The sequence below is a fragment of the Carex rostrata genome, chromosome 9 (genome assembly GCF_964058835.1).
Source record: "Carex rostrata chromosome 9, lpCarRost1.2, whole genome shotgun sequence".
In the NCBI taxonomy this organism is placed as follows: Eukaryota; Viridiplantae; Streptophyta; class Magnoliopsida; order Poales; family Cyperaceae; genus Carex; species Carex rostrata.
The window spans coordinates 12,190,390-12,215,401 of NC_135926.1; the positions used below are offsets into that span (position 1 = coordinate 12,190,390).

At 37.3% G+C, this 25,012-nt stretch overlaps 1 protein-coding gene across 2 annotated transcripts; it reads left to right on the forward strand.

The window, feature by feature from the left end:
• The first annotated feature begins 9,794 nt into the window (after positions 1-9,794).
• On the forward strand, positions 9,795-20,999 carry LOC144559165 (RNA helicase family protein). Of its 2 annotated transcripts, XM_078308146.1 has the most exons (23): positions 9,795-9,964; positions 10,067-10,196; positions 10,537-10,611; positions 10,849-10,938; positions 11,220-11,299; positions 11,869-11,938; positions 12,143-12,228; positions 12,367-12,436; positions 13,532-13,627; positions 13,911-14,016; positions 14,638-14,684; positions 14,782-14,865; positions 15,143-15,196; positions 15,300-15,400; positions 15,987-16,077; positions 16,534-16,698; positions 17,300-17,389; positions 18,202-18,273; positions 18,737-18,835; positions 19,530-19,616; positions 19,833-19,886; positions 19,974-20,053; positions 20,541-20,999. In XM_078308146.1, the coding sequence occupies exons 1-23, from the start codon at positions 9,852-9,854 to the stop codon at positions 20,686-20,688; spliced, it is 2,088 nt and encodes a 695-aa protein (XP_078164272.1). In that variant the 5' UTR covers positions 9,795-9,851; the 3' UTR covers positions 20,689-20,999. The 2 variants fall into 2 exon arrangements, with proteins under 2 accessions (XP_078164272.1, XP_078164273.1); XM_078308147.1 differs by lacking the exons at positions 9,795-9,964; positions 10,067-10,196 and having other exon boundaries at positions 10,577-10,611; positions 10,853-10,938.
• The last annotated feature ends 4,013 nt before the right edge of the window (positions 21,000-25,012 follow it).

A 25,012-nucleotide genomic window follows, 5' to 3' on the forward strand; every position in this document is an offset into this window, starting at 1 on the left:
CCCAATCGGTGTTTTGAATGCTGTACGGTAGGCTCAGAGTGCGTCACTCAATTTCGAAGACCAATCCTTCCTTGTTCTTGCCACGGTCTTCTCCAAGATAGATTTGATTTCCCTGTTGGAGATTTCAGCTTGGCCGTTCGACTGAGGATGGTAAGAGGTGGAGACCTTGTGCGTCACTCCATGTCGCTGCAGGAGATTGTTGAATTGACGGTTTATGAAATGCTTCCCTCCATCGCTGATGACAGCTCTTGGCACTCCAAAGCGAGGAAAGATGACATCATTGAATAATCGCTTCACCGCGTCTGAGTCAGCTCTTCGACAGGCCACTGCCTCGACCCATTTTGAAACGTAGTCAACCGCAACTAGAATGTACTCATTTCCACATGAAGCTGGAAATGGTCCCATGAAATCTATGCCCCACACGTCGAAGACTTCGACCTCAAGAATGGAGTTGAGAGGCATCTCATTGCGATTAGTGATGTTCCCAGTGCGTTGACACTTGTCACATGACATCACCAAGGTTTTCGCATCCTTAAAGATAGATGGCCAGAAGAAACCACATTGTAAAACCTTGGCGGCCGTTTTGGAGAACGAGGCATGTCCGCCATAGGCGGATGAATGGCAGTGCTCGAGAATGGAACGTGTCTCTTCATGTGGTACACAGCGTCGGAGGAGGTTGTCGATCCCTAACTTGAAAAGAAAGGGATCGTCCCAGAAAAAGAATTTTGCGTCAGATTTTAGCTTTTTCCTCTGCTGGTAAGTCATGGCGTTTGGTAGGATCCCAGAGGCAAGGTAATTGGCCATGTCTGCATACCAAGGGTCTGGATACCTGCTCAGGCGGGTCGCATTGACTCCCATGCGAGTCTCATCATGAAGGATGCGAGTCGCAAGACACTCCATGCGAGTCGCATCAAGGTGAGCCAGAGTTGAAGCGGAGAAAAGCTGCTCGTCAGGAAAGGAATCATCGATTGGCAAGTCGGCAGAACTCTCGTCATCCAAACGGAGTCTGGAGAGATGGTCGGCTACGGTGTTTTCGACCCCTTTCTTGTCTCTGATTTCAAGATCGAATTCTTGCAGGAGAAGAATCCATCTTATCAGCCGAGGCTTTGCGTCCTGTTTTTTCAACAAGTACCTGAGCGCGGCATGGTCGGTGTAGATGATGATCTTTGAACCAACCAGATACGATCTGAACTTGTCAAGAGCAAAGACAACAGCAAGAAGTTCTTTCTCGGTAGTCGTGTAATTCATCTGGGCAGGGTCTAGCACCTTGCTAGCGTAGTAGATGGCACATGGCATCGTTCCCTTCCTCTGCCCAAGAACAGCTCCTACTGCGTAGTCGCTCGCATCGCACATGATCTCAAAGGGAAGAGACCAGTCAGGTGGTTGCAGGATAGGTGCTGAGATGAGAGCCTCCTTCAAGCTGTGAAAAGATTTGACGCATTCTTCAGTGAAGACAAAGTCAGACTCCTTGATGAGTAGATTGGTCAATGGCTTAGCAATCTTGGAAAAATCCTTGATGAACCGACGGTAGAATCCAGCATGTCCAAGAAAGCTTCGAACTCCTTTGACGCTCGTCGGAATCTCTAGTTTCTCGATCACTTCGATCTTGGCCTTGTCGACTTCTATGCCTTTTGAGGTCACGACATGTCCAAGGACGACTCCTGACTGGACCATGAAGTGGCATTTCTCCCAGTTCAGAATGAGATGGACTTCCTCACATCTCTGCAAGATCTTGCACAGGTTGGTCAGACAAGTGTCGAAGCATGTTCCATACACCGAGAAGTCATCCATGAAAATTTCAACCTTTTTCTCAATGAAGTCTGAAAAGATGGCCATCATGGCTCTTTGAAAGGTTGCTGGTGCATTGCACAGACCAAATGGCATCCTACGGTACGCGTACGTACCGTAGGGACAGGTAAAAGTGGTCATTTCTTGGTCTTGTGGGTGAATCGGTATCTGGAAGAAACCAGAGTAACCATCAAGATAGCAGAAGTAGGAGTGATCTGCAAGTCGTTCGAGGAGTTGGTCAACGAATGGCAGAGGGAAATGGTCCTTGCGTGTGGCTGCGTTCAGCTTCCTGTAGTCGATGCACATGCGATGTCCCGTCACCACACGGGTTTGGACCAGTTCATTCTTCGCATTTCTCACCACCGTTGCCCCTCCTTTCTTTGGCACCACGTGGACTGGGCTCACCCACCTACTGTCAGAGATAGGGTATATAATACCGGCGTCTAGAAGCTTGAGAATTTCTTTCTTGACTACCTCTTTCAGGTTCGGATTGAGCCGTCTTTGGTGCTCAACAGATGGCTTGTGATCATCCTCCAAGAAGATTCGGTGTGAGCAGATGGACGGGCTGATCCCCTTCAAGTCGTTGATCGAATACCCAATCGCCTCTCGATGAAGTGTCAATTTCTCCAAAAGCTTGGCTGTTTGTTCGGGATTCAATTCGGCGTTTACTATAACGGGGAGGGATTGATCTGGTCCAAGGTACTCATACCTGAGGTTGGCTGGTAGAGGCTTGAGCTCAAGAGTGGGTTTCTCTGCCTGGGCTTTGATGCAAGTCGCATCATGTTCCTTGCGAGTCGCATCACACTCCTTGCGAGTCGCATCAGGTGTACTTGAGTCGCCTCTATTAGCTCCAAATTCTCCAGACCTTGGGATGCGACTCGCATGGGGTTGATGCGGGTCGCATCCAGTCTCACCAAAGGCAGCTGCTTTCACATCTGCTCCACATACTTCCGAATTCGTTATTTCAACTTGCATTTCAGACAGAAATTCGAAGTGCTCGTTCATACTCTCATTGGTCCGCTCAAGAAGGTAGTCTTCTACCAAATCCGTTAAACATTCTTCGATCACATCTACTCGGAAACAAGATTCGGTTGAAGGATACTTCATGGCGCGGTCGATTTGAAAACACACTTTCTCTCCTCCAAAGTTCATGGTCAGCGTTCCCTGAGAGACGTCGATGATTGCACCTGCTGTTCTGAGGAAAGGTCGTCCCAAGATGATGGGGACTTCCTTATCCTCTTCCATCTCCATGACAACAAAATCGACAGGTACAAAATACTTACCGACTTGAACTGGTACGTCTTCCACAAAGCCAAGTGGTAGTCGTACCGAGGAGTCTGCTAGTTGTAATGACATTCGCGTTGGTCTGAGCTCACCTACCCCCATTCGCTCGTAGATCGTGCGTGGCATGAGACTCACGCTTGCTCCTAGATCGCAGAGAGCTTTCCTGATTGTCGCCTTTCCTATGATGCAAGGAATGGAGAACTTACCTGGATCGTCCAATTTGGGAGGTAGGTCGTTCTTCAGAATGGCACTGCATTGTTCTGTCAACTTCACCGTTTCATTTCCCCCCAAGCTTCGCTTATTGGACAGAATATCCTTCAGGAACTTGGCATAGGAGGGCATTTGAGTCAAGGCATCGGTGAACGGGATCGTGATTTGCAGGCCTTTGATCACCTCAGTGAATTTCGTGAATTGTGCGTTCAACTTGTTCTCAGCTAATCGTCGAGGAAAGGGCACAGGTGGTCTGTAAGGTTTTTCAACTCCTTTCCCTTTCTCTCTGTCAGACTTGTCAGATTCCTTTGATGCGGGTCGCACTGTACCAATGCGAGTCGCATCCAGAGGTTCTTCTGGAGTCGATGCGAGTTGCACTGTGGTGGTGCAGGTCGCATCAGGGTTGATGCCAGTCGCATCAGGGGTGGTGCCAGTTGCATCAATTAGAATCTGATCAGTTGGGAAAGCTGGTTCATCGTACTGGGTCCCACTCCTCAGTGTGATCGCCTTAGCTTCTCCTCTGGGGTTTGGTTCTGGCTGCGCTGGCATTTTGCCAGGTTGAGGTTGGCTAGAAGTGACGGTATGACTCAGTTGCTCCAACAATTTGCTTTGGGTGGCCATTTGAGTTGCCATTGATTGCATTTGCTCCCACATCATCTGGTTCATCTTCCCTTGCTCGTGTGTGAAGTTCGTCGTATAGGGAGGCATATACGGTCTGGAAGGGCCAGCTTGAGGTGCTCGGTTGTTCTGATTGGGGAAGGAGGCGTTTTGGTAGAAGTTTCTGTTGTTGCCTCCTCCAGAAGAATTGTTCCAGTTGTTGCCGGATGATGGATTGATGAAGGAGTTATGGTTGTTGGTGGGGTTGGTGAAAGGGGGCCTGGGAGCATTGTTGAAAGGCGCAGGGTTGTTTTGATTCCTATTCCAATTCTGTTGTTCCATTGGATCCTTGGAGTAGGATCGGTTGAAGGGAGGTTTTGGAAAAAAGGAAGGTTCATTGTTGATGGAATTTACCTGCTCGCTCTCCTCGTCAGCTTGCACCAATGGACATTGCTCGTAAGCATGTCTCTCATCACCACACATGACGCATGCTTGAGGTTGCTGTTCAACTGCTTTGACGCTGAGCTTGTCCATCGCTCTCTGCATGGCGTCCATCTTAGCGGTGAGAGCTGTGATGTGATCCACCTCGTACTTGCCACCTCCTTGGCTACCTCCTTGGCCTCCTCTTCGTCTTGAATTGTCACGGCCGGACCATTGCTGGTTCTGCGCCATGCTGTCTATCAAGTTCATAGCCTCTAAAGGCTCCCTCGACATCAGCGCGCCTCCAGCAACAGCGTCGACGTAAGCACGAGTGCTTTCGTTCAAGCCGTCATAAAATGTTTGGATCAAGAGCCAGTCTGGTATACCGTGGTGTGGGCAAGAGTATTGCAATTCTCTAAACCTTTCCCATGCCTCATTCAGGGGTTCATCAAAAATTTGATTAAAGCTGGTCAGGTCATGTCTTACCTTGGCAGTTCGTTTATGAGGGAAAAATCTGGTCAGAAACAATTTGGACAATTCCCTCCAAGTCAAAACTGAGTCCCTAGGTAAAGATCCTAACCATTTCTTTGCTTTGTCCCTAAGAGTGAAAGGAAATAGAGCAAGTTTGGTGTAATCAGCATTCTCACCGTTGGTTTTGATGGTCGTGATGCATTCGAGGAATGTTTGGAGATGAGAGTGCGGGTCCTCGTAGTCGAGTCCATGAAAGGTGTTCTGCTGCACCATGTTGACAACTCCCGGATTGAAGTTGGGTTGTTGTCCTGGAATGCGCGGCAGCCGGATTGCGCCTCTCACATCTCCAGCCCTTGGTACATTGAACTCTCGCAAGGTCCTTGGCATGAAGACATCCATGTCGTCGTCAGACTGGTCAGTCAAGTCTTCTCGCTCTCTATTTCTTTCTGCATCCCTGTCCTCCCTGCTCGGATGTTCTGACATTGTCTCTGTGATGCGAGTCGCCTCAGTAGTGATGCGAGTCGCTTCGGTTGTGATGCGAGTCGCGTCAACCTCTGTGCGAGTCGCTTCAGTCGATGTCTGGGCAGGAACTGTGTCTTCTGGAGGTGTTTCGTCGAAGAGTGGTCCTCTACTCCTCAGTTGGTAAGTCAGCTTGTATTTACCTGCAGGAGGGGGGATGAAAGCCAGTTTTTAGTAATAAAGAAGTAAAGCAAAAGAAAAGATACAAACTAAAATCTAGATTAACTAAGAAAAGTGTAAATCTAGAAAGGAATTGATAGCCGTCCCCGGCAACGGCGCCAAAAACTTGTTCGCTTCTCAGAGTGTGCTTACAAAGTTTCAGGTACAACAAGTTGTACCAGTTTAAACCTTGAATTTACTCTCGTCTAAGGTTGCAAGTGCACAACCCTATCCGTGTAGTATATTAAGGTATCGATCCTCAGGGACGGTTTAATTCGATTCTAAATTTCTACAAATCCGAGTTAAGTACTAGAAGTGTGAAGGGTTTGGTTTGAATTCGTTTCAATTTCCTAATTTCGGGTGTCAATTCAATTAACAGTAAATGAAAGCAATTAAAAGTTTTGGTTTTGAACAATGATAAAAGGCGTTCCTAGGGTTTCAGGTTTCATCCCAAACTTTGCCTTCTCTGGACCTATCATGCGACTCGCATCATCTCTGATGCGACCCGTATGATGCGACTCGCATCATCTCTGATGCGACCCGTATGATGCGACTCGCATCATCTCTGATGCGGGTCGCATGGCCCTCGAGCAGAGCTGACATGTGTTCGTATCTAAGTTGATTTCTTGTGCGAGGCTTCAACCTGTGGCTCTCGCCTACTGGTATCTAACCTAAATTGATTGTCTGGTTAACTAGAAGTATCTACAACCTTTCGATAATAGAAATTTCACCTCTCGGCTACTATTGATCTTAGATCTACCTCAAATGCTCAATCACAATTACAAGATACATCAAGGCCAAATTACTAGAAGAGATGCTATAGACATCTAACAGTAGACAATCAAGAATCAATCAAGAAATCACAATCAAGCAAACAATGAATACTCAAACAACAATCACACAAGTTCAAACTTAGATCGAATCATCATGCAACTCAAAGACAAGGTTTAGAGACTACATCCTAACCCTAAGAACTAGAGATCTACTCAAGCATAGCAAAAGAAAGCATAAAAGAGAGATAGAATAGGCAGATCATAATGAAGCTCGAAGATCCAAGGTGGATTGGAGATGATCTTGAAATCTTCCCTTCTTCTCCTCTTCTTCAATCAAGCTCCAATCTCCTTCTTCTCTCTTGATCTCTGCTCTCTAAGTGTACTCGAATCTAAAGGGGGAAAAAGCTCCCCGAATTCTGGCATAGGACCTCCTTATATAGGCAACAGAGTTGACTTTGGGCTTGTCAGATTTAATTTGAACTGGGCGGCAACAGTTTATGCGACTCGCATCAGACGGTCTTCAAGAGAGAGCAGTGAGGGTCGCATCGCAGGTCGCTTTGGGCTTGGATGCGACTCGCACCAGATGAATGCGACTCGCATCAGAACTTCCTGAAGTCTGCCAATTGCCTGATTTTGCCCAATTTCGCCTGATTCCTGCAAAGTAAGAACCAAAACTTAGCAGTACCACATTCTATGGATGTTCAATGTAAAAGGCACCCTTTGTTGGTTCAAAACATAGATTTTCGTATGGAAACAAGTCGAAATGATAGGTCTAATAATGTGATAACAGAACTACCTATAGGTTTTTGAACCGATGCCTTCCTTACTCAGCTGTCATAGGGGAGTTTTTAAGAAACTCCACCCCCGAGGGAATGGCATTGGAACCCACCAATGGGGAATGGGAGCAACTAGAAAGGCTTAGAAATTTCCTAGGAACCTTTTTTACAGCAACCGTCCAACTATCCTGCTCGTACTCACCGACGTTATTTGAGTTGCTCAAACATCTCTATAGCATCTCCAAGGTGTATCGTGAATTGGAACAAGCTAAAACCTACAATAAATCTCTCACGCCGATCGTAGATACCATGAAACAAAAATTTCTAAAATATTGGGAAGATGTACCCCTCCTGGCCACTATCGCAAGCTGCCTCAACCCGGCATACAAGAAGTATTACACGATCAGAATACTTGAAACGTACAAAGAGAATTTACATTTAGACAAAATAGGGATGGAGGCATACGTGAATTCGAAATTCGATGAGATGTTTAACTTATACAACTCAAGAATGAGTGACAACCAAAACCCGTCTTCGTTCCGTGCCGCCGCTAGGTAAGAATATAAATATACATGTGTTTTTAATCTTTATTATTTATAATATCTACATTATTTGTCCACTAAATTTTTTTATTTTTTAATAGTTCCACTTCCAGGAGCACTAGCAGTGGTGGATTGTTAGCAGATTTTCAGTCGGAGAGCAAACCACACACATCCACAAATGAGTTATTGAGCTATATGTCGATGCTCAACGAAAGTGAACACGTTGAAATCATGCGCGTGGTGGAAGAGGAATGCAAGGGCCTATCCAACGCTGACGATGATGGCCCGTGTCAACCGTCCCTTCCGAAAGTTGTTTAGTTCAACAAACAGGATCCTCTCCGATAAACGTAGTAAGTTGGGTGCACATGTTTTTGAGAGACTTGTGTGCTTGAAAGATTGGATTGATGCTGAAAATCACAAGCAACATCGAGATCAACATGCATCATCATCCGAAGTCGACACTAAAGAAAGCGGTACCGAGCCACGGCCGAGGCTAATTCGGATTCAGACGGTGCGGAAGAGAGTGAACAATGGTATTTGAATTCAAACTTCTAGATAGGTAGTGTCGGTATAAATTTCTAACATCTTTTAATCTTTATGGTTATTTTTAAAATTATAATTTCTAAACATTTCAATTAGTTTTTAAATTATTCATTTTAAAGAAGAATTACTAACAAAAAAATAGTTATAACTCCGCATATGTTATTTTACATAGCCGATCCCAAGCTCGAAATAAAAGAGGAGGGTAACTTTTATTTTTTAATCTATTGTTTTAAAATAATTCATAATTATTTTTAAAGTAACTGATTTAAGAAATTTTTGATTTATATTTTATTGTTTTAAAGTGATTGATTTAAGATATTTTTTATTTATATTTTATTTAACCTATTAAAAATAAATGAACGTTTAAAAAATATATTATAAATTTAAAAGAACGTTTAGAAAATATATTATCAATTTAAAATGTAAACTAAAAATTTCGAGATATAAAGAAATTATGAAACTATATAATTAGAATGAGAATTTGAAAATAAAATAAAATGACTTGTGTAAAGAAATAAATAAATAGATTTGTACTTAGCCCAATAAATATACAAATTTTCGCACGAAATTTTTTTATATATTAGTTACAAATTTTATTTATTTAGAAATTATAAAGATGTGACTTGATAATTTTATGTATATATATATATATATATATATATGAGGAGGGATCAGATGACACCCTTTTTTGGTGACATCGGATGACACCGTGCATTTTCGAAGTCCAAACGGTCGATCCAAACCGTTCAACTTGATGGATATGTTAAAATGTGTTTGCAGATCAAATTTTATATTTTTTTGAATTTTTTTACTATTTATTAATATGGGTACAAAAATTCAACGGTCTGAATATAGCGATTTTGTTAAATACTTAATAAATAGTAAACAAATTCTAAAAAATATAAAATTTGATCTACAAGCACATTTTAACATATCCATCAAGTTGAACGGTTTGGATCGACCGTTTGGACTTTAAAAACTTTGAAAATGCAAGATGTTATCCGATGTCACCAAAAAAGGGTGTCATCCGATCCCTCCTCTATATATATATATATATACTATTTGATATTGAACTATTCAGATTTTAAAAGTCGAATTATAAACACGTAATAATATTCGTACGCATTGTAATATTTTACGAACCTTCGATTCGAAATTGGGACGAAAACATTTTTTTAACAAATTAAATGAGTACATATTGAATTCTGGATTGTTTGAACCTTTGGATGCAACTCAGCACCTAAAACCAGCAAAAAAAAAAGAAAAAAAAAGGAAAAAAAACCCAGACCGGACCGGCCTATCCGTGAACCCGGACCTCCCTGCCCCCGAACCCGAGACGGACACGAGTTTGAAACGAGTTTGAAAAAAAAACCCGTGAACCCGTGCCCGTTGTACCTGTGTACCCGTGCCTGTTCTACCTGTCGCCCACTATGGGTTTTGCCCGGTCAGCCCAGCCCGTTTGCAAACCACTATCCTGGACGTTATAAACTATGATGTTCTTTCTATATTTCAAAATTTCATTAAATTTTACCCCATTATCAATATTTTGTTTTTGTTTTTTCTATCAATAGAAAAATCGGATGTATTTACAGGTTTGCAGCTGTTGCAATCGAGTTTCTGTATTTGATTTTGTTTTAATTCAAAATTAAATATTTTAGAAACTAACTTATCATGTTTCGGGAAAAAGACACAAGTTAATAAATTAATAAACATAATAAAAGCTTGGAGCCTTGGAACCAACTTCTGGAATCTCTAGTAAAAAGGTTTTAATGTCCAAGTACTGGAAACCGGGGTCGGAGCGGCCGACGCCTCTCCTCGTAGACGATGAAGAAGGCGGCGTGCTCTTCGTTTCCAACCCCACCTCTTCATCTTCCTCTTCTCAGTACTTTATTTTAATTTCCATCTCCATTTCTCTTTATCAGTTTCTTTTGATTTCTTCATTGAACCCAAAAAGAACGCTCAAGTTAATTTCTCTTTGCAAAAGGTTGGAGAGGCTGAGACAGAGGCTGCCTGTGTACAAGTACCGCGAAGCCATCCTCTACTTGGTTGAGAACCATGCTACTTCTATAATTGTTGGGGAGACTGGGAGTGGCAAAACCACTCAAATTCCCCAGGTTTGTTCTCTGTGGCTTTTCGTCGAATACCTTGTGGGCATCCCTGGTTAGATGCGTTTCTCTTTATACCTGAATGGAAGTTTTAGAAACCAATCAAAGAGGCTTCCTCAAAGCAAACAGCTAGCTAGAATTTGCATATATTTGTATTCAATGAGGTGCTACTCTTGCATTTTTATTGGAGGTTTGAACTTTAATGCACTGGAACAACTCATATACTGAACTGATAACAGTACTTGTAATTTGTTGAAATTGAAATGATTATTATTGGTATACCTATGCTCACAAACATTACTATTCTGTTCGATACCAATATTTCTATTTTTTTTTCCTTATATGCTAGTATCTGAAGGAGGCAGGATGGGCAGAGGGTGGTCGAGTTATAGCTTGTACTCAGCCTAGGCGACTGGCTGTTCAGGTATCAATCTTTTAGTTTGTCTCTCTTTTCTTCTTAGCTTATTTATGTCTAGGTAGTAGGTAGTTACATTTGAGAGTAAAAGTTATAAAAACTCTGGTATCTCTTCTGGTTCTCATATCTTGAAAACTAAATTGGTTCATGATTTGTACAAGTACTTACCTTGATACACAGTTGTTTCTTTTTTATTTCTTTTTTACTGCAAAAGATTGTTTGTATTCTAATTGTTGTTTCAAATAGTCAGTTGCATCAAGAGTGGCTGAGGAAATGGGTGTCAAGCTTGGAGAAGAAGTTGGATATACAATTCGTTTTGAAGATCAAACAAATCCAGTAAGAATTTCTTACTTTTGGCAGCACCCTTTCAGTTTGGTGGAATGAGAGTTTCTTACTTTTTGTATGGCCTTGCAATATGAGAAATGGTTATTTAAATCTATATAAACAAGGCTTTGTCTTGTGTCTTGCGGGGACACAGATGATTTTTCTGCAGGTGTATTTGTGTTAATTGAGGTTTTATGGGTACGAATTGAAGTGCCTTGTGGAAATTTCACATCATTCAAGCATCTTTATTTCATATTAATTGTATTGATTGTTGTGCGCATTTTCTGTGGCAGGGTTTAACCATGATCAAATTTCTGACAGATGGAGTATTGATCAGGGAAATGATGGATGACCCTCTTCTGACAAAATATAGGTATATAATGCTCTTTATTTCTTTTAAAAAGGATGGGAATAAATGATTATGTGATAGCTATATTGCTGTTGTGTTGTATTATTTGATTAATAGAAGCCTATGTAGCTTTTAGTATACTTTCCTTTTCATTTTGCCTATAAAAAGCTTCCTTGCTTTTCTGTCAAAAGTAGTGCTGTGCAACTGTAGACCAATACGTAATTGCTATTATTATTATTTTGAATTAAGCTGTGGACCAGTACTTGAGACATGTGAATTGCAAAGTTAGATTTTGATGCTAGTAATAAGTAATAACTGATATGACCTAATGGGTATTATACCTCTATAAGGTTTGAAGACCAGATCATTCAAAATTTGGGTTATTGGGGTGGACAAAGTGAGACCAACTGAGGGTATATTGATGCAAATTTTAACAATTTTTCTTCTTTTTGAAAAGTGTATTTGTTCTGTTAAGATGGCATATAACTCCAAGTTACCTCACGTGGTGCTTAATTTAATGCAATGTTTCTCCTTTCAAACCATTGGGCCAAGTCCTGTGATTTTTTTAATTTCTTTTGTTTTTGTTATGCTAGTGTAATTATGGTGGATGAGGCTCATGAAAGATCATTATCAACTGACATTTTACTTGGCCTCTTGAAGAAGGTTTGTAATTGATTTTACACACTTCTCTTTTATCAATGCAATTAGTTGTATAAACCTTACAAAAAATATTTTGTAGTTAAACATTTACTTCGTGAATTGAAAAGAAAGAAAAGGAGCTAGAGGTATCTTTTTTCACTTTCCATTTTGTCTACTTATATATATGCTCTACAAAAAAATGCATATTGCTTGCTTTTTATTTGGTAGATTCAGCGTCGGAGGCCTGACTTGCGGCTTGTAATTTCATCTGCAACAATTGAGGCCAAATCCATGGCCTCTTTTTTCCATATTAGGTACTTGTCCTATATCCAAAATTGTAATTGTCTTTGCCAACAACTGGTTTTCTTACTACTTCCAAATTCACGGGGTTTAAATCAAATTCAAGTCAGACACTACTATGCCTTGCTCATTCTGTCTCTATATTGATGCAGAAGGAAGAATCTCAGAAATGATGCAATAGATGCTGCGCCAAATCAAGAACCTGCCATACTTTCTGTCGAAGTATGCTCTTTTCTTCCTTTTTTTGTGCTCTCTTTAGTAGTTTAAGATATACTAGGGTATTGTGTAACAGTACAATATAACTACAGGAACATGTATTCATTATTCACATTCTAAAGTTACCTTGCTCAAGTGAAATGGGGCTAGTAATATTTACCCAAGAAAGCAAAACCATATGTAAGCCACAATAATGTATTTGAACATGTAGATGCCTCAATGTAATGAGTGCTACATGTTTGATATAGAGAAATTATCACATTAAATTCGGTCTGATGGTGCTTCAGTAGAACGAATTTTTGAATTTGTGCTTTGAAAATTCATTTCTTTAACAAATGCATAGTTTAAATATCTTATGGAAACATGTAGATTTTTCAGTATGTTTAAATTTTCGAAGAAAGTGAAGGCTAGAGTAACAATAAAGATCCTATTATTTTGGATAATGATCACCTTAGTTCTTGTTAAAAAAATGAGATGTTCAGTAAGTCACAATATTTATGGTTTTCATTGTGTTTAGTTTAAGTTGATAAGATTTCAAGAACTAATGATTTTGGGATATAATTTATGCAAAAGTAGTTTATGGTTAGAATATTTAGTCCTCTTTCTTAATTCAATATCCTCTACAGTATTATACTTAGATGTTTGACAATCTTTTCTAATTCAATGCCCTCTACAGTGTTATACTTGCTCAGATGTACGACAGTTGGATAATCACCTATTGCAACTGTTAATTATCATTTGATTTCTTAGTTATCCATCTGTCACATATTATTGGACACAGTACTCCCCTGTTCACCTTCTCCATTACCAGGATCTTTTTGGTATTGGGGTCAAGCAATTTGTGATACTACGTTAACTGTCAATTTTTTACTTGGTTGCTTATGGGGTTAAATAGTAAATTCTTTTATAAGGGAATGGGAGTCATTTGGGAGATTATTGGCAATTTATAACTAAATGTGAAGAAAGTGTGCATATTAACATTGACATGTTCTCTTAAATTGGGGGTCAGTTGAGCTCCATGTACTTCTTAAATCCGCCCCTCTGTATCACAGTTAGTAGTAAAAAATAGAACCAGTTGTAATAGTTTTTGTTACGATACAGGGTAAAGGGTATACTGTGGAGATTCATTATGTGGAGGAGCCTGTGTCTGACTATTTACAAGCTTCGGTTGAAACCGTGATTTCTATTCATGACAAAGTAAACTACCTCACTCATCTTCATCATTAATGACATACTCCTTTTTTTAAACGAGTATTAGTGCTTTACTTATTATGCATGTTTGAGCAGAAAGCTAAGTTTTGTTCTTGAAACCATACTTTTCCTTTTTTTCTTAAATGGAAGTGTGGAAAGTGTGGAAAGTGTGCTCTTACCCTTAAAAAGGAAACAAATCTCTCTCAAAATTTACAATGTCAAGAAAAACAAGCTGGGTAAAAGCGGGGAGAAATGAGGAATTAATATCAGATGTTATTGATACAACTAGGAGGGACCTGGAGATGTTCTAGTATTTCTGACCGGGCAAGATGACATCGAGGCTGCAGTGAAGATGCTTACTGATGAATATAATTATTCCCGCAGTCGTTCATCTGGTATTTACTCACCTTATCTACTTCCAAATTGTATTTTTTAACATGCATCTCATCAATGCAAATGACAACTAATATTTTATTCTGAGCAGCTAGTACCTGACATTTCTCTTTCTGCTACTAACACCTAGTACATATTTTAAGATGTTTCAATCAACACCCAACTGTTAGGACTGCATGAGTGAAAAAGATATTGTTTGTTCAATGCTGACAATTATATCCTTCCAGCCTAGTGAATAACATTTTCTTCAGGCAAATTGAACCATAATATAACTTCATCAATTTGGATGTTTGGCTCTGATGCCACTGAAATTAGGGAAAAACATGACGATTATACTCAAAAGTGAAAAAGGCATAGCTTTGTGCTTTATTTAGCCATAGCTTTGGTGGTTGGGAGTTGTTTGCAATTAATCCATTTAACTTGGGTGTTGGATGCCCAATGAGGCATTCGTCTCTTGCAGTTAGTTTGCAATTTTTCTTGTATCACATCTACTCAAGCTTTCCATCTTTTAATTTCCATGCAGAACAGTTGGTCAGTTTTTGGTATTGTTAAAATCCTACTGCTGTTAGTCTGTATATACTAATATTTATGGGCTTCAAATAAACGATGACATTTATTTGCAGATTTATTGGTCTTGCCTTTATACTCTGGCCTTCCTCGTGGTGACCAAGTAAGGAATATACTTGAGAATTGTTGAAGGACTTTAATTTTTTATTATTTGCATTGAAGATGCATGCTTAATATTACAGTACCTCTTATTGTTTCAGGATCTTATTTTTGCTCCTACACCTAGGGGAAAGAGGAAAGTTGTCATATCGACTAACATTGCTGAGACCTCCTTGACTTTGGAGGTAACTATGTTCTTACTTGTGTATGATTGTTCTCTGTTTAATTTTATTTTGCGGTAAAAACACAAGACTAAGTACATTTAATCAGTTGGGAGTAAGCCTCGTATCATTAATTGAATTCCCAACTGAAACAATCAAATGGTCTATGTCAGTTACATATCCGTGGGTTTCTTCTTCCTACAGGTTATACTGGTGTAGTACCTTTATTGTACTGGCTTTTAAAACTTCAGTAATAGAATCTTTTTTGGCATGTTGTCTTCTTTTTTCCTTCTAATTGTAGGGAGTGGTGTATGTTGTTGATAGTGGTTTCTCAAAGCAGAAATTCTACAATCCGGTAATTTGAACTCTTCCTAAGTATTGGTGCTTTGAAAAGTTGTGTTAATTATATATATATCGATGCTTTTTGTTACTTACCTTATTCTGTTCCTACCTACTAGATCTCTGATATAGAGAGCTTGGTAACGGCACCCATATCTAAGGCTTCTGCTAGGCAAAGAGCTGGTCGAGCCGGCAGACTTCGACCTGGCAAGTGTTTTAGGTAGCAAATTAATACTATGCAGAAAGAGTTTCATTTTTCTATTTTGTGCTGGTACTGATTCTGACCTGAACATATTTGCGTGCTGGTACACTAAATCTCAGAAGCTAATTTCAATACGAGCCATTTGTGCAATTGTGTCCTGGCCAGACCTCATTATGTAATCCTAGTGGACTTTAATCATGATTAACTTTGATGAAGCCAAGATAAACCAAAAGAGGAAGAGAAAAAACCAATGAAATAAACAGTTGACAGGTCAAATACTGGCTGAATTGGTCCTTGTCCTTTCAGATAGATATATAAAATATGTTCAATAAAATTCTACGAAAATTGAAGGTGATATTAGATCTGTTATTTTAATATTAATAACAAGAAAAATGTTAATTTTATTATAAAAATGAGAATATTTTTTTTTACTAATTTTGTTTGTTTCCATTTTATTATCCCTTAACCTTTTGCTCTATACTTTATTTTATTACTCGTGCGATGATAATTTCTCAGTTCTGATGTTTAGCCCATAACTTTTCTCTCTATTCTTGTTTATTTTATTACTCGTGCAATGATAATTTCTCAATTATGTCTAAAATAGGCTTTATACTGAGGAGTATTATCTAAAGGATATGCCATCAGAGGGTATTCCAGAAATACAAAGGTCAAACCTTGTCTCCTGTATCATTCAGGTATTCCTCTAAATTATTTTTGTTTCCCTTATATTTAGAATATACTTATGGTTGTCATGATTTACAAGAAATATTTTTTCTGCCTAAATGAAGTACTTTTTAGTTACAAATTAACATAAATTTAGGCTTGCCATGTGTAATTTTATAATGGAGATTCAGTAACATCTTGGTCCTATCCTATGACCAGTATTGAAGCTAGTAAAGACTTAATAGTTTCAATTTTTCAGCACCAGACTGGCTGAAAATTCTCTATGATGGAGTTGCATTGCTCATTATTCCAATTTAAATTAATTCACATCTATGTGTTACTCATTAGTTAGAGGTTTATTCTGAGCTTGAGACTGCATCAATAACACAATTTAAAAGGAAAAAAAAATAAGAAAATAGCTTTCAGATGCCCAAATGCTACTACAGATTGGCTGACTTAAGTTAATATCATAATTCAAATGGTGTCAGATGAAGGCACTAGGAATAGACAATATACTGGGATTTGATTGGCTGTCATCTCCTTCAACTGAGGCAATGGTGCGTGCATTGGAGGTTTTGTACTCCCTGGGGATACTTGATGAAGATGCAAAGCTTACCTCACCACTAGGCTTTCAAGTTGCTGAGTTACCCCTGGTACTATTTCTTCCTTTTTCTCCAATTGTGCAGGTTCAATTAATGAAACAGAAGAGTGATCGTACTACCAGGGACTAGATCCTGTATATTGGTGCTATTTGACTACTTTTTAACCATAATTCTCCACCCATATTGTTTTTTTTTTCCTGTGCTTGTTTTTGTTGTTTGATTGACAGTAGTGCAAAAATTGTTGAATTTCAAAACAACTTATAACTGAAGCTTGGTTTTGATCTTAATCTAATTCCAAACAGTCAAATTGATATGTAACTGCTGTTATTGTGATTAATTTGGTTACATTAGGGGCATTTAGGTAACTGGTACCCTGAGAACATAGCAATTTTTGTTTGGTATATTTGCCTGTCTATTGTCATCCTAACACAGTGAATATGTAATGTTGGACGTTATATTCAGCATCACTCAATTAATGATTTAAATGGAAATGTCAATCTATTTTTAATTTTGACATATCACCGTCTTTAAGTCGGTCGTGCGACTGAGTTTACTAAGCGATAATACAACTATTTTTCAAGAGGCGGTTTCATGAAATTGACGTTGCTTATGTATGAAGGGTTTAATAAAGGTTAATTATCAATGTTTGTAGGATCCTATGGTATCAAAAATGCTTCTATCGTCGTGTGAATTGGGCTGCTCAGAGGAGATTGTGATCATAGCCGCTATGCTGTCTGTTCAGGTATCTTTTTCCCTCCATCTTTTTTCATTAAATATAAATAAATGTGAAGCTGCGACATACCTTTGCAAAACTTAAAAAAAAAAATCTGCCCGCACAAAGCCATTGTATTCTTCTCAGGGTTTTTAAACTGCCCCTCCTGTCTATCTTCCACTACAGCAGGTTTGGAAATGCCCCTCATGGGGCTCAGTAGTCAGCAGACTCTAATAGGATGGCTGACTCGGAAAATAAAGCTAGTTTCTTAAACATTTTTTTTTTCTTAGTAAATATGGGATACAGTAGATATTTTTAAATTATGTTAGGTGCACACTGCACACTAATCTCATCCTTACTGAGAAGATGATCGCATATTTAAACTTTTTAATAAGAGTTTTGCATATACAAGCACAAACAAGAAACTGTATTTGTGTCGACTATTTGATAAACAACAAAAATCACTTATATGCTCAAAAGGCTGGCTAACTTCATAGAATAAGGTATTCGACTTATTTATGTCAGACTTTGGTGACTCAGATTATACTCAGCTCAAACTGGGAACAACTCGGATGAGCTGGCTTTTATAGCTAATCAAAGCTCCTGCAGACACTATGCAGCTTGTATAGGATGGTTGATCTTAAGAACTGTCTGCCCAAAGAAGAGGGATATACATTGGGTATTTCTTCAAGAAATATGATACTGGGGGTGCAGATTCCATCTTTGTATAGGGTTCTTGTGCTCCTTATTTTTCAACATGATAAATTGAGGTTCAGTAGGTATCCATGTGAAAATCTTCCTATTTTACTCTTTGTAATTTGTTTATTATTCTTGTGTCCAAGTCTATCTGGGTGGCTACAAGGGGAGTGCACAAGGAATTTGATGAAGCTAAGCTTCGTTTCGCTGTTGCTGAGGTTTGTTATTTTGTCTTTTTGATATCTTACTCTTTCTTAAGAATGTTGCATAATATGTACACTTTCTTTAATGCTATTGTACAAGAAGACTTTGGACTGTGCAATGTCACATATAATCATCATAATTTATCTTTTTGTTATGGAAAAAGCACTCAAGAGTACTATTTTTCATTTCTTGTGGAATTAGAATGTGCTTCTGAATGCTTATCCATTTAAGATACGGAAAAAAAGAGAAGTGTTCTTTAGTTATTATTATTTAGAAAATCTCATGCTGCTTTTGCAGAAAAAAAAATATTCACCTGTACTAACTTCTCCAAAGTGTACCAGTGCCCCTAATTTGTTAATTAAGAAGTCCCATTGAACCTCAATGAACTCCAATTGTGCATTTCATCCTCAAAGGTGCAATTAAGTAGTCCTCAAATGACACCTCGATGACCTTTAATGATCTTTCGTCTCTGTGCAGGGTGATCACGTGGCATACCTAAATGTCTACAAAGGATTCTTGCAATCAGGCAAATCTTCACAATGGTGTTACCGTAACTTCATAAACTACCAAGCCATGGTGTGCATGTGCTTTAATAGAAAAATCATTGGGGCATTGCATCATGTGTTTTCATTTTCTTAATGCATTTTTTCTAAAAAAAATAAGGATTCTCATTCGAGTTTGTATCACTTTTTGTCATGGTTTTTTAACATATTGTTTATTATGGTCTTTTAAACTTCTTAAATTTACCAATTTTATCCTCAGATTTTGAATGCTGTTTCATTTAGGTCTTTGGGAAGATTTATTTAAATATAATTTCAAATTCTGCTATATGCACTATATCCTATTATTTTGGAGGAAACAATTTATTCAAAGCATATGATATTCCCATCTTTATTTCTAATAGTGGACCAGGACAATACAACTTGGTAACCTCAGAGACTTGAATTATCCATACATTCTAAACTCAACTGACTGTACATTGGGAATTGCTCCATATTTCAAGGGCCTTTTAAAGTGATTTTCAAAGTGGCTTAATAAATAGTAAAAAAATTCCAAAAAAATGTAAAATTTGGTCTCCAAGCACATCTTAATATATAGATCTCCTCTAACGGTTCGGATTGACTATTCGGACTTTGAAAACGGAGAAAAAAAATTTGAAAGATAGGGTGCATTTGGGTGCACAAAAATTTGGGTGCATTTGAACCCTCCTCTTTAACTAATTAATACTTTTTGTTAACATAAGATATTTTTTGGTATATTTATTTTGCAGAAGAAGGCTATTGACATAAGAGAGCAGCTTGTTAGGTTGTTGAAACGGCTTGGCTTGACTTTAAAGTCATGTGAAGGAGATTTGAAAGTACTTACCATCCTTATCTCTTAAGTTTGTGGTTTTCTGTTTGTTTTGAGGGGATTTTGGTGTCTGGTTGTGTAATTTGTGGCCATTGTACTCCAAGTGTCAGATGGCCAAAACACATAAAAAGTCTGTTTTTGGTATCCATGCTACCAAAAATTTACAAGAAAATGGTCAATTCTATTGGGAAGTATGCACATAATCGATCAAATACTTTTTCAGATGCTAAGAAAGGCGATAATTTCTGGATTCTTTGCTCATGCATGCCAATTAGAGGTGAGAACATTTCCATCATTTCTGTCAGATATTCACTTATTTTAACAACAATATTAAATTAGTTATTATAATTTTGTGGATTTGTAGGAGTATAGCCCCAATGGCATGTACAAAACACTAAGGAGCTCTCAAGAAGTCTACATACATCCTTCTTCTGTTCTCTTCAGGTATTGTACTGTTCTCCAATACTTCCTGGGTAGTTAATGGTCCACATGGCATGTCTGGTTGTGAATTTTTTTATTAAAAGATAAGAATGGTGAGATCTGACCTGACCAACCAAGAGTTGGAAACCCAATCTGGATCCAATCTGACATTTTACTTGATCGCAAGTCAGATGCCAATATTCCAAAATTAAAAAAAAAAAATCATAATAATACAAAACCTCGAGTGGTTTTGAATACATGCCTTTTTTTTTGTTAGCTGGAAACTTGTGTCCCTTATTTCAGCAAAGTTTTTCATTGATAGTTAACTGGTTGGTTTGGATGAGAACTCGCTGATGTGAACCTGATATCCTGACCACATTTTATAAGGAATGAATCTTTGACTCACCAGCACACTAACTTGTCAGAGTTAGGTTAACTAGTATGCTGTAGTCAATGCCTATGTCTTAGTTTGGCAATACAATCTCATGACCTGTTCTGTACTACCATGCAGAGTAAACCCCAAGTGGGTTGTTTACCATTCTCTGGTTTTGACCGACAAGCAATATGCACGAAATGTAATAGCGATAGACCCTGCCTGGCTTATCGAGGCGGCTCCACATTTTTATCAGCTTAGAAAGCCCAACCCTGCTCTCTTCTGACAAATGTAGTCCTCTAGAAATTTAGATGTACTTCTCAGTATAAGTTAGATTTTCTATTTTTCCACATCTTTTATATTTCTTATTTAAATTGTGCATGTAAGATATACTAGATCTACCATGCATCAGAAAAAAAAAGAGGAGATTTGTCATTCTGATGTTGCAAACTGCAAAGTGATTCTGGCGCAGAAATGATTGATTTGCTCACTTCTGTAATGTTTCCAGTGTAAAATTGATCTCATTAAAATGGAAAGCAATTTATTCCATATACTAATGAAATCAGCGGAGGTGCGATGAACAAAACAGGTTTGATGTAATTGTATACATCCGTTACATCAAAGGATAATTGGCTGTGTGAATATACTAAGAGCAGTGTTAATGGCACCAGCAAAATGTACAAGCCTAAGCTAGAAATCCTAAATTAAAAAAAAAAAAAAAATTTAATTCAAAGACCTAAATTGTAACTCAAAATTTTGAAATTCTACATCCTAGTATAAGATATTGTTCATCGATCACGTGCGCTGCTGCTGGGAGGGACCTCAAGCAAAAGAAGGGTTACTTCATCCGTTTATTTAAAAATTTGTTTTCGGAATAAAAAATTGTATTCGGTGCAACCGCTCTTAACATTACCAAGTTCATGGCCTCATGGGTAGAAAATAAACGTTCAACCATGTGACGTGTGACGTGTTGACAAGGAAATCAGATGCATTGACAATTAATTGAAAGCCCAGATACTATACGGCCAGTGACAAACAGTAGGTCACTGATATGTGGGACCCAGTACCGTAAATCTTCGGAGATTTTTTATTCATAGTAATTATAAAAAAGAGAGGTAGATTACCTCGTTTTCAACCAATATATTAAGATTGTTAACACGGATCACGATCCACATTTTATGGATCTGAGGCAATGTCCATGAACCATCCTTTTTTTTTTGTGTAAAACGGTTTAAAACTGTAGTGCAGTCTAAGTTTAAAAAAAAAGATGAATCGTTAGGGGTGCAAACGGGTTGGATATTACCCGACTGTATCCGACTCCGTATCCGAAAATTTAATACGGATATCCGATATCCGAATATCCGTGCGGATACGGATACGGATACGGTTTTGAATTTTAATTATCCGTATTCAAATAATAGATATATATTATATAATTTAATATGTATTTTGAAAAAAATTATGTCATTCACTATTATAAAAAACGGATATCCGTATCCGTATCCGGTTAATATCCAATCCGTATCCGTCTAATATCCGATCCGTATCCGTATCCGGAAAATAAAAATAGATACAGATATGATTTTATCACTATCCGATCTGTATCCAATTCGTTTGCACCCCTATGAATCGTGGACATTACCTCAGATCCATAAAATGTGAATCGTGATCCGTACTGACAATCTTACTATATTAGTTGAAAACGAGATACTCTATCTGTTTCCGTATATCTTTTTTTATAATTACTATGAATAAAAAATTCCCTAAACCTTCGTAGGATTTTCCTGCAGGAAGCAGCATATCCAAGCAATCATTAGTTAGCTTGTTTAGTGGCGAGATCTATATATCCATAGGATTTTCAGAACCTTCATCCGGCCTATGCAATTGGGAAACATATCTGCCTACGGTTTTCAGCAAAAGAAAAAAAGAAAAAAAAAAGTTGGGAAACATATAAAAATATATCATTTCATGGATGGGATGATTCCTTTGGATCGTGGTGGGATGTAAATACGCACTCAATCTCTAATCCCTCAAACTTATTTTATTTTTTATGTATATGTATATGTATGTGTGTATGTGTGTATGTATATATTATATATATATTATACATATATTATAAAAACCATAATAAATGCCAAGTTCTTAATGTTATGTATGTGGGCCTGATTCTAGGAGTATGCGAGGGGTGGCAGGGGGGCAGCAGCCCCCTGCGAGCGGTCTAGATTAGTCAAATTACCCATTAAGATGTGCGGTCCAGATTAATCCGTTTTTCTTCACAAAATTCTTCAAATCAAAATACTAAGATATATATATATATAAAAAAAAAAAAAACACCATGGGGTGCCCTGGGGGCTGGCGCCTCACTTGCCTTATGGGGCACCCCAGGGGCTGGCGCCTCACAGGGTTTTTGGGCCGCCCGAAGTCCAGGCGGTCAGGGCATATTTAAAAAAAAGTTGCACACAGGGGCATTTTTAAAATTAAGTTTTTTTTTAGAAATATTAATAAAAATGGCCGAGTTTATTATATGTGCATCACTCCAGTCAAATTTAACCAGCCTGTAAGCCCTATGATGCTTTTATAAATTTTAAATAGGAGTATATAACTACTAACTTTGATTTAATATTCATAAAAACCTCTTTATTTAGATTTTGAACTATCTTTCACATAAAAAGTGTTTCCATTTATAACTATATCAAAAATAATTCTTTTATATATTGTACATTACTTTTCACCAAATAAGAGTACCAAATAGCTCCCAGTCAATGCTGTAAAAAACAGTCATTTAGTCTGACCAATCAACGAATTAGTTAGTAGTGGTTACTAAACCGTCATGAATATATTTATTAGAAAATATTTGCAGATGAGATCGACTAATTGGTCAATTTGTCTGATTAATCGTCCGTTTTCCATTTAAACGATCCAACTAATCATATTTTGTTTTGTTTATACGGTCTATTAATTAGTTATTTTATTATTCTTTTTTGAATGTATTTGTTATATGCACTATATTTTGTTTGTCTATCTTTTCTAAACAAAATTTTCATAAAACTTTATTAACTAATAAAAAAAGTAAGTTAAAATAAATTTATTGATAACTTAATAAGTTAAATTAATATTTTTAATAAATTATAATTATATGCACATAATATTAATAAAACTGTAAAATTATCTTCAAAAATTTGATTAATCAATTGTATGCTAATTAATTAATTGCTTAATAATATCTTATCTGTCCAACAAATACATACCTTTATTTACAACATTGCTCCTGATATATTATTTTTACTCAAAACAAATTCTTGCATATATGATTTACAGCATTCCATGATACCATCTCGGCAAGTGTAAATATTACATCTGATGTGTGAAAAGTTAAAGATGTATTTGATTTGTTCTTCTTTGAAAAAAAAAGTGTTATATGCAGTGTACCACCTGTTTCATTACTGTATGAAACGACCTTTGTTGTGAGGATTTAGAAATAAAGAAGAGAGAGAAGACCTATCCACCGGTGAAATAAATAAATAAATAAATAAGGGCTTGTCTCCATCTAGAGAGAAAATTAATAGATATAGGAATTATATCTTAATATTGTGTTGACTTTGAGAATAGAAAAGAGATCTACAGATTTTTCACAAAGTAAATTACACAAATATTCTTTAAAGTATCATACATTTACTATGTTGGTCCTTAAAGTTTTTTTTTATTTGCAACAAATTAATGTATCTTATCATTATCAACGGCAAAAACTTGATGAAGATTCACGTACATGCCATAATGATATTTATAGTAAGATTTATGTAAATATTATTTTTTAGTTAGTTTATGATGAGATGAACATTAATGCTAGTATCAATTTAATTGATATTTAATGACAGATAATTATGTCAGCTCTCACTAATATTAGTTCTAAAAAATAAAGCTAGATAAATCAAAGAATATATTTCTTATTCAATGAAAATGTAGGTCTAATTTGATACTAATTTTCAATTTTAAAGATCAATAATATTATTAAAATTTTAAGGATCTAAATAACAAATTGATGATATCTTTAAAGGACCAGATTTACTCTTTTTCATATTAGTATAATATTAATTCAATGGAACTAATTGAATGGATCCTCGCAAAGAAAGACATTTCAAACAGGATGAATTGGATGGAGTCTGGATCTCTGTTTCAGATTTTTTTTTTTTTTTTTTCTGATATAAAGCGTGTTTTTACTTTTTATTATATCATTCATGAGCATATTTAAGCCTAGTGGCCCTACGTATATTTTTGAATGATTTTAAAAAAGTAAAAGTGTAAAACACTATTCCAAAAATCATATCATGATTTGAATCTGTTGCTTGGGTCACTAGTGTCTAGCAGCTTTTTATCAAGAAAATCAGGAATTTGTTTTTTTTTTTTCCGTCAATAGTTTAAATATTTTCAACGGCTTAGATTTTGAGAAAAAGGAAGAAGAAGAGAAAACAACAGATTTTATCTTCGTATAACTGTTAACAAAAATTTAAACAGTTTGGATGACATTTAAGACTAATAAACTTTTAATTCTAAAATTTATTTTTGGATGATCAGAATTTTCTAGTACCAACAAAAAGTAAGATCTTTGCACA

Bases quoted from the DNA above. Each gene is read 5' to 3' on its own strand.
- LOC144559165 (XM_078308146.1), top strand. From the start codon at position 9,852: ATGTCCAAGTACTGGAAACCGGGGTCGGAGCGGCCGACGCCTCTCCTC. The intron at 9,965-10,066 runs GTACTTTATTTT...TCTTTGCAAAAG, and splicing joins TCTTCATCTTCCTCTTCTCA to GTTGGAGAGGCTGAGACAGA. The intron at 16,078-16,533 runs GTATTCCTCTAA...AAATGGTGTCAG, and splicing joins TTGTCTCCTGTATCATTCAG to ATGAAGGCACTAGGAATAGA.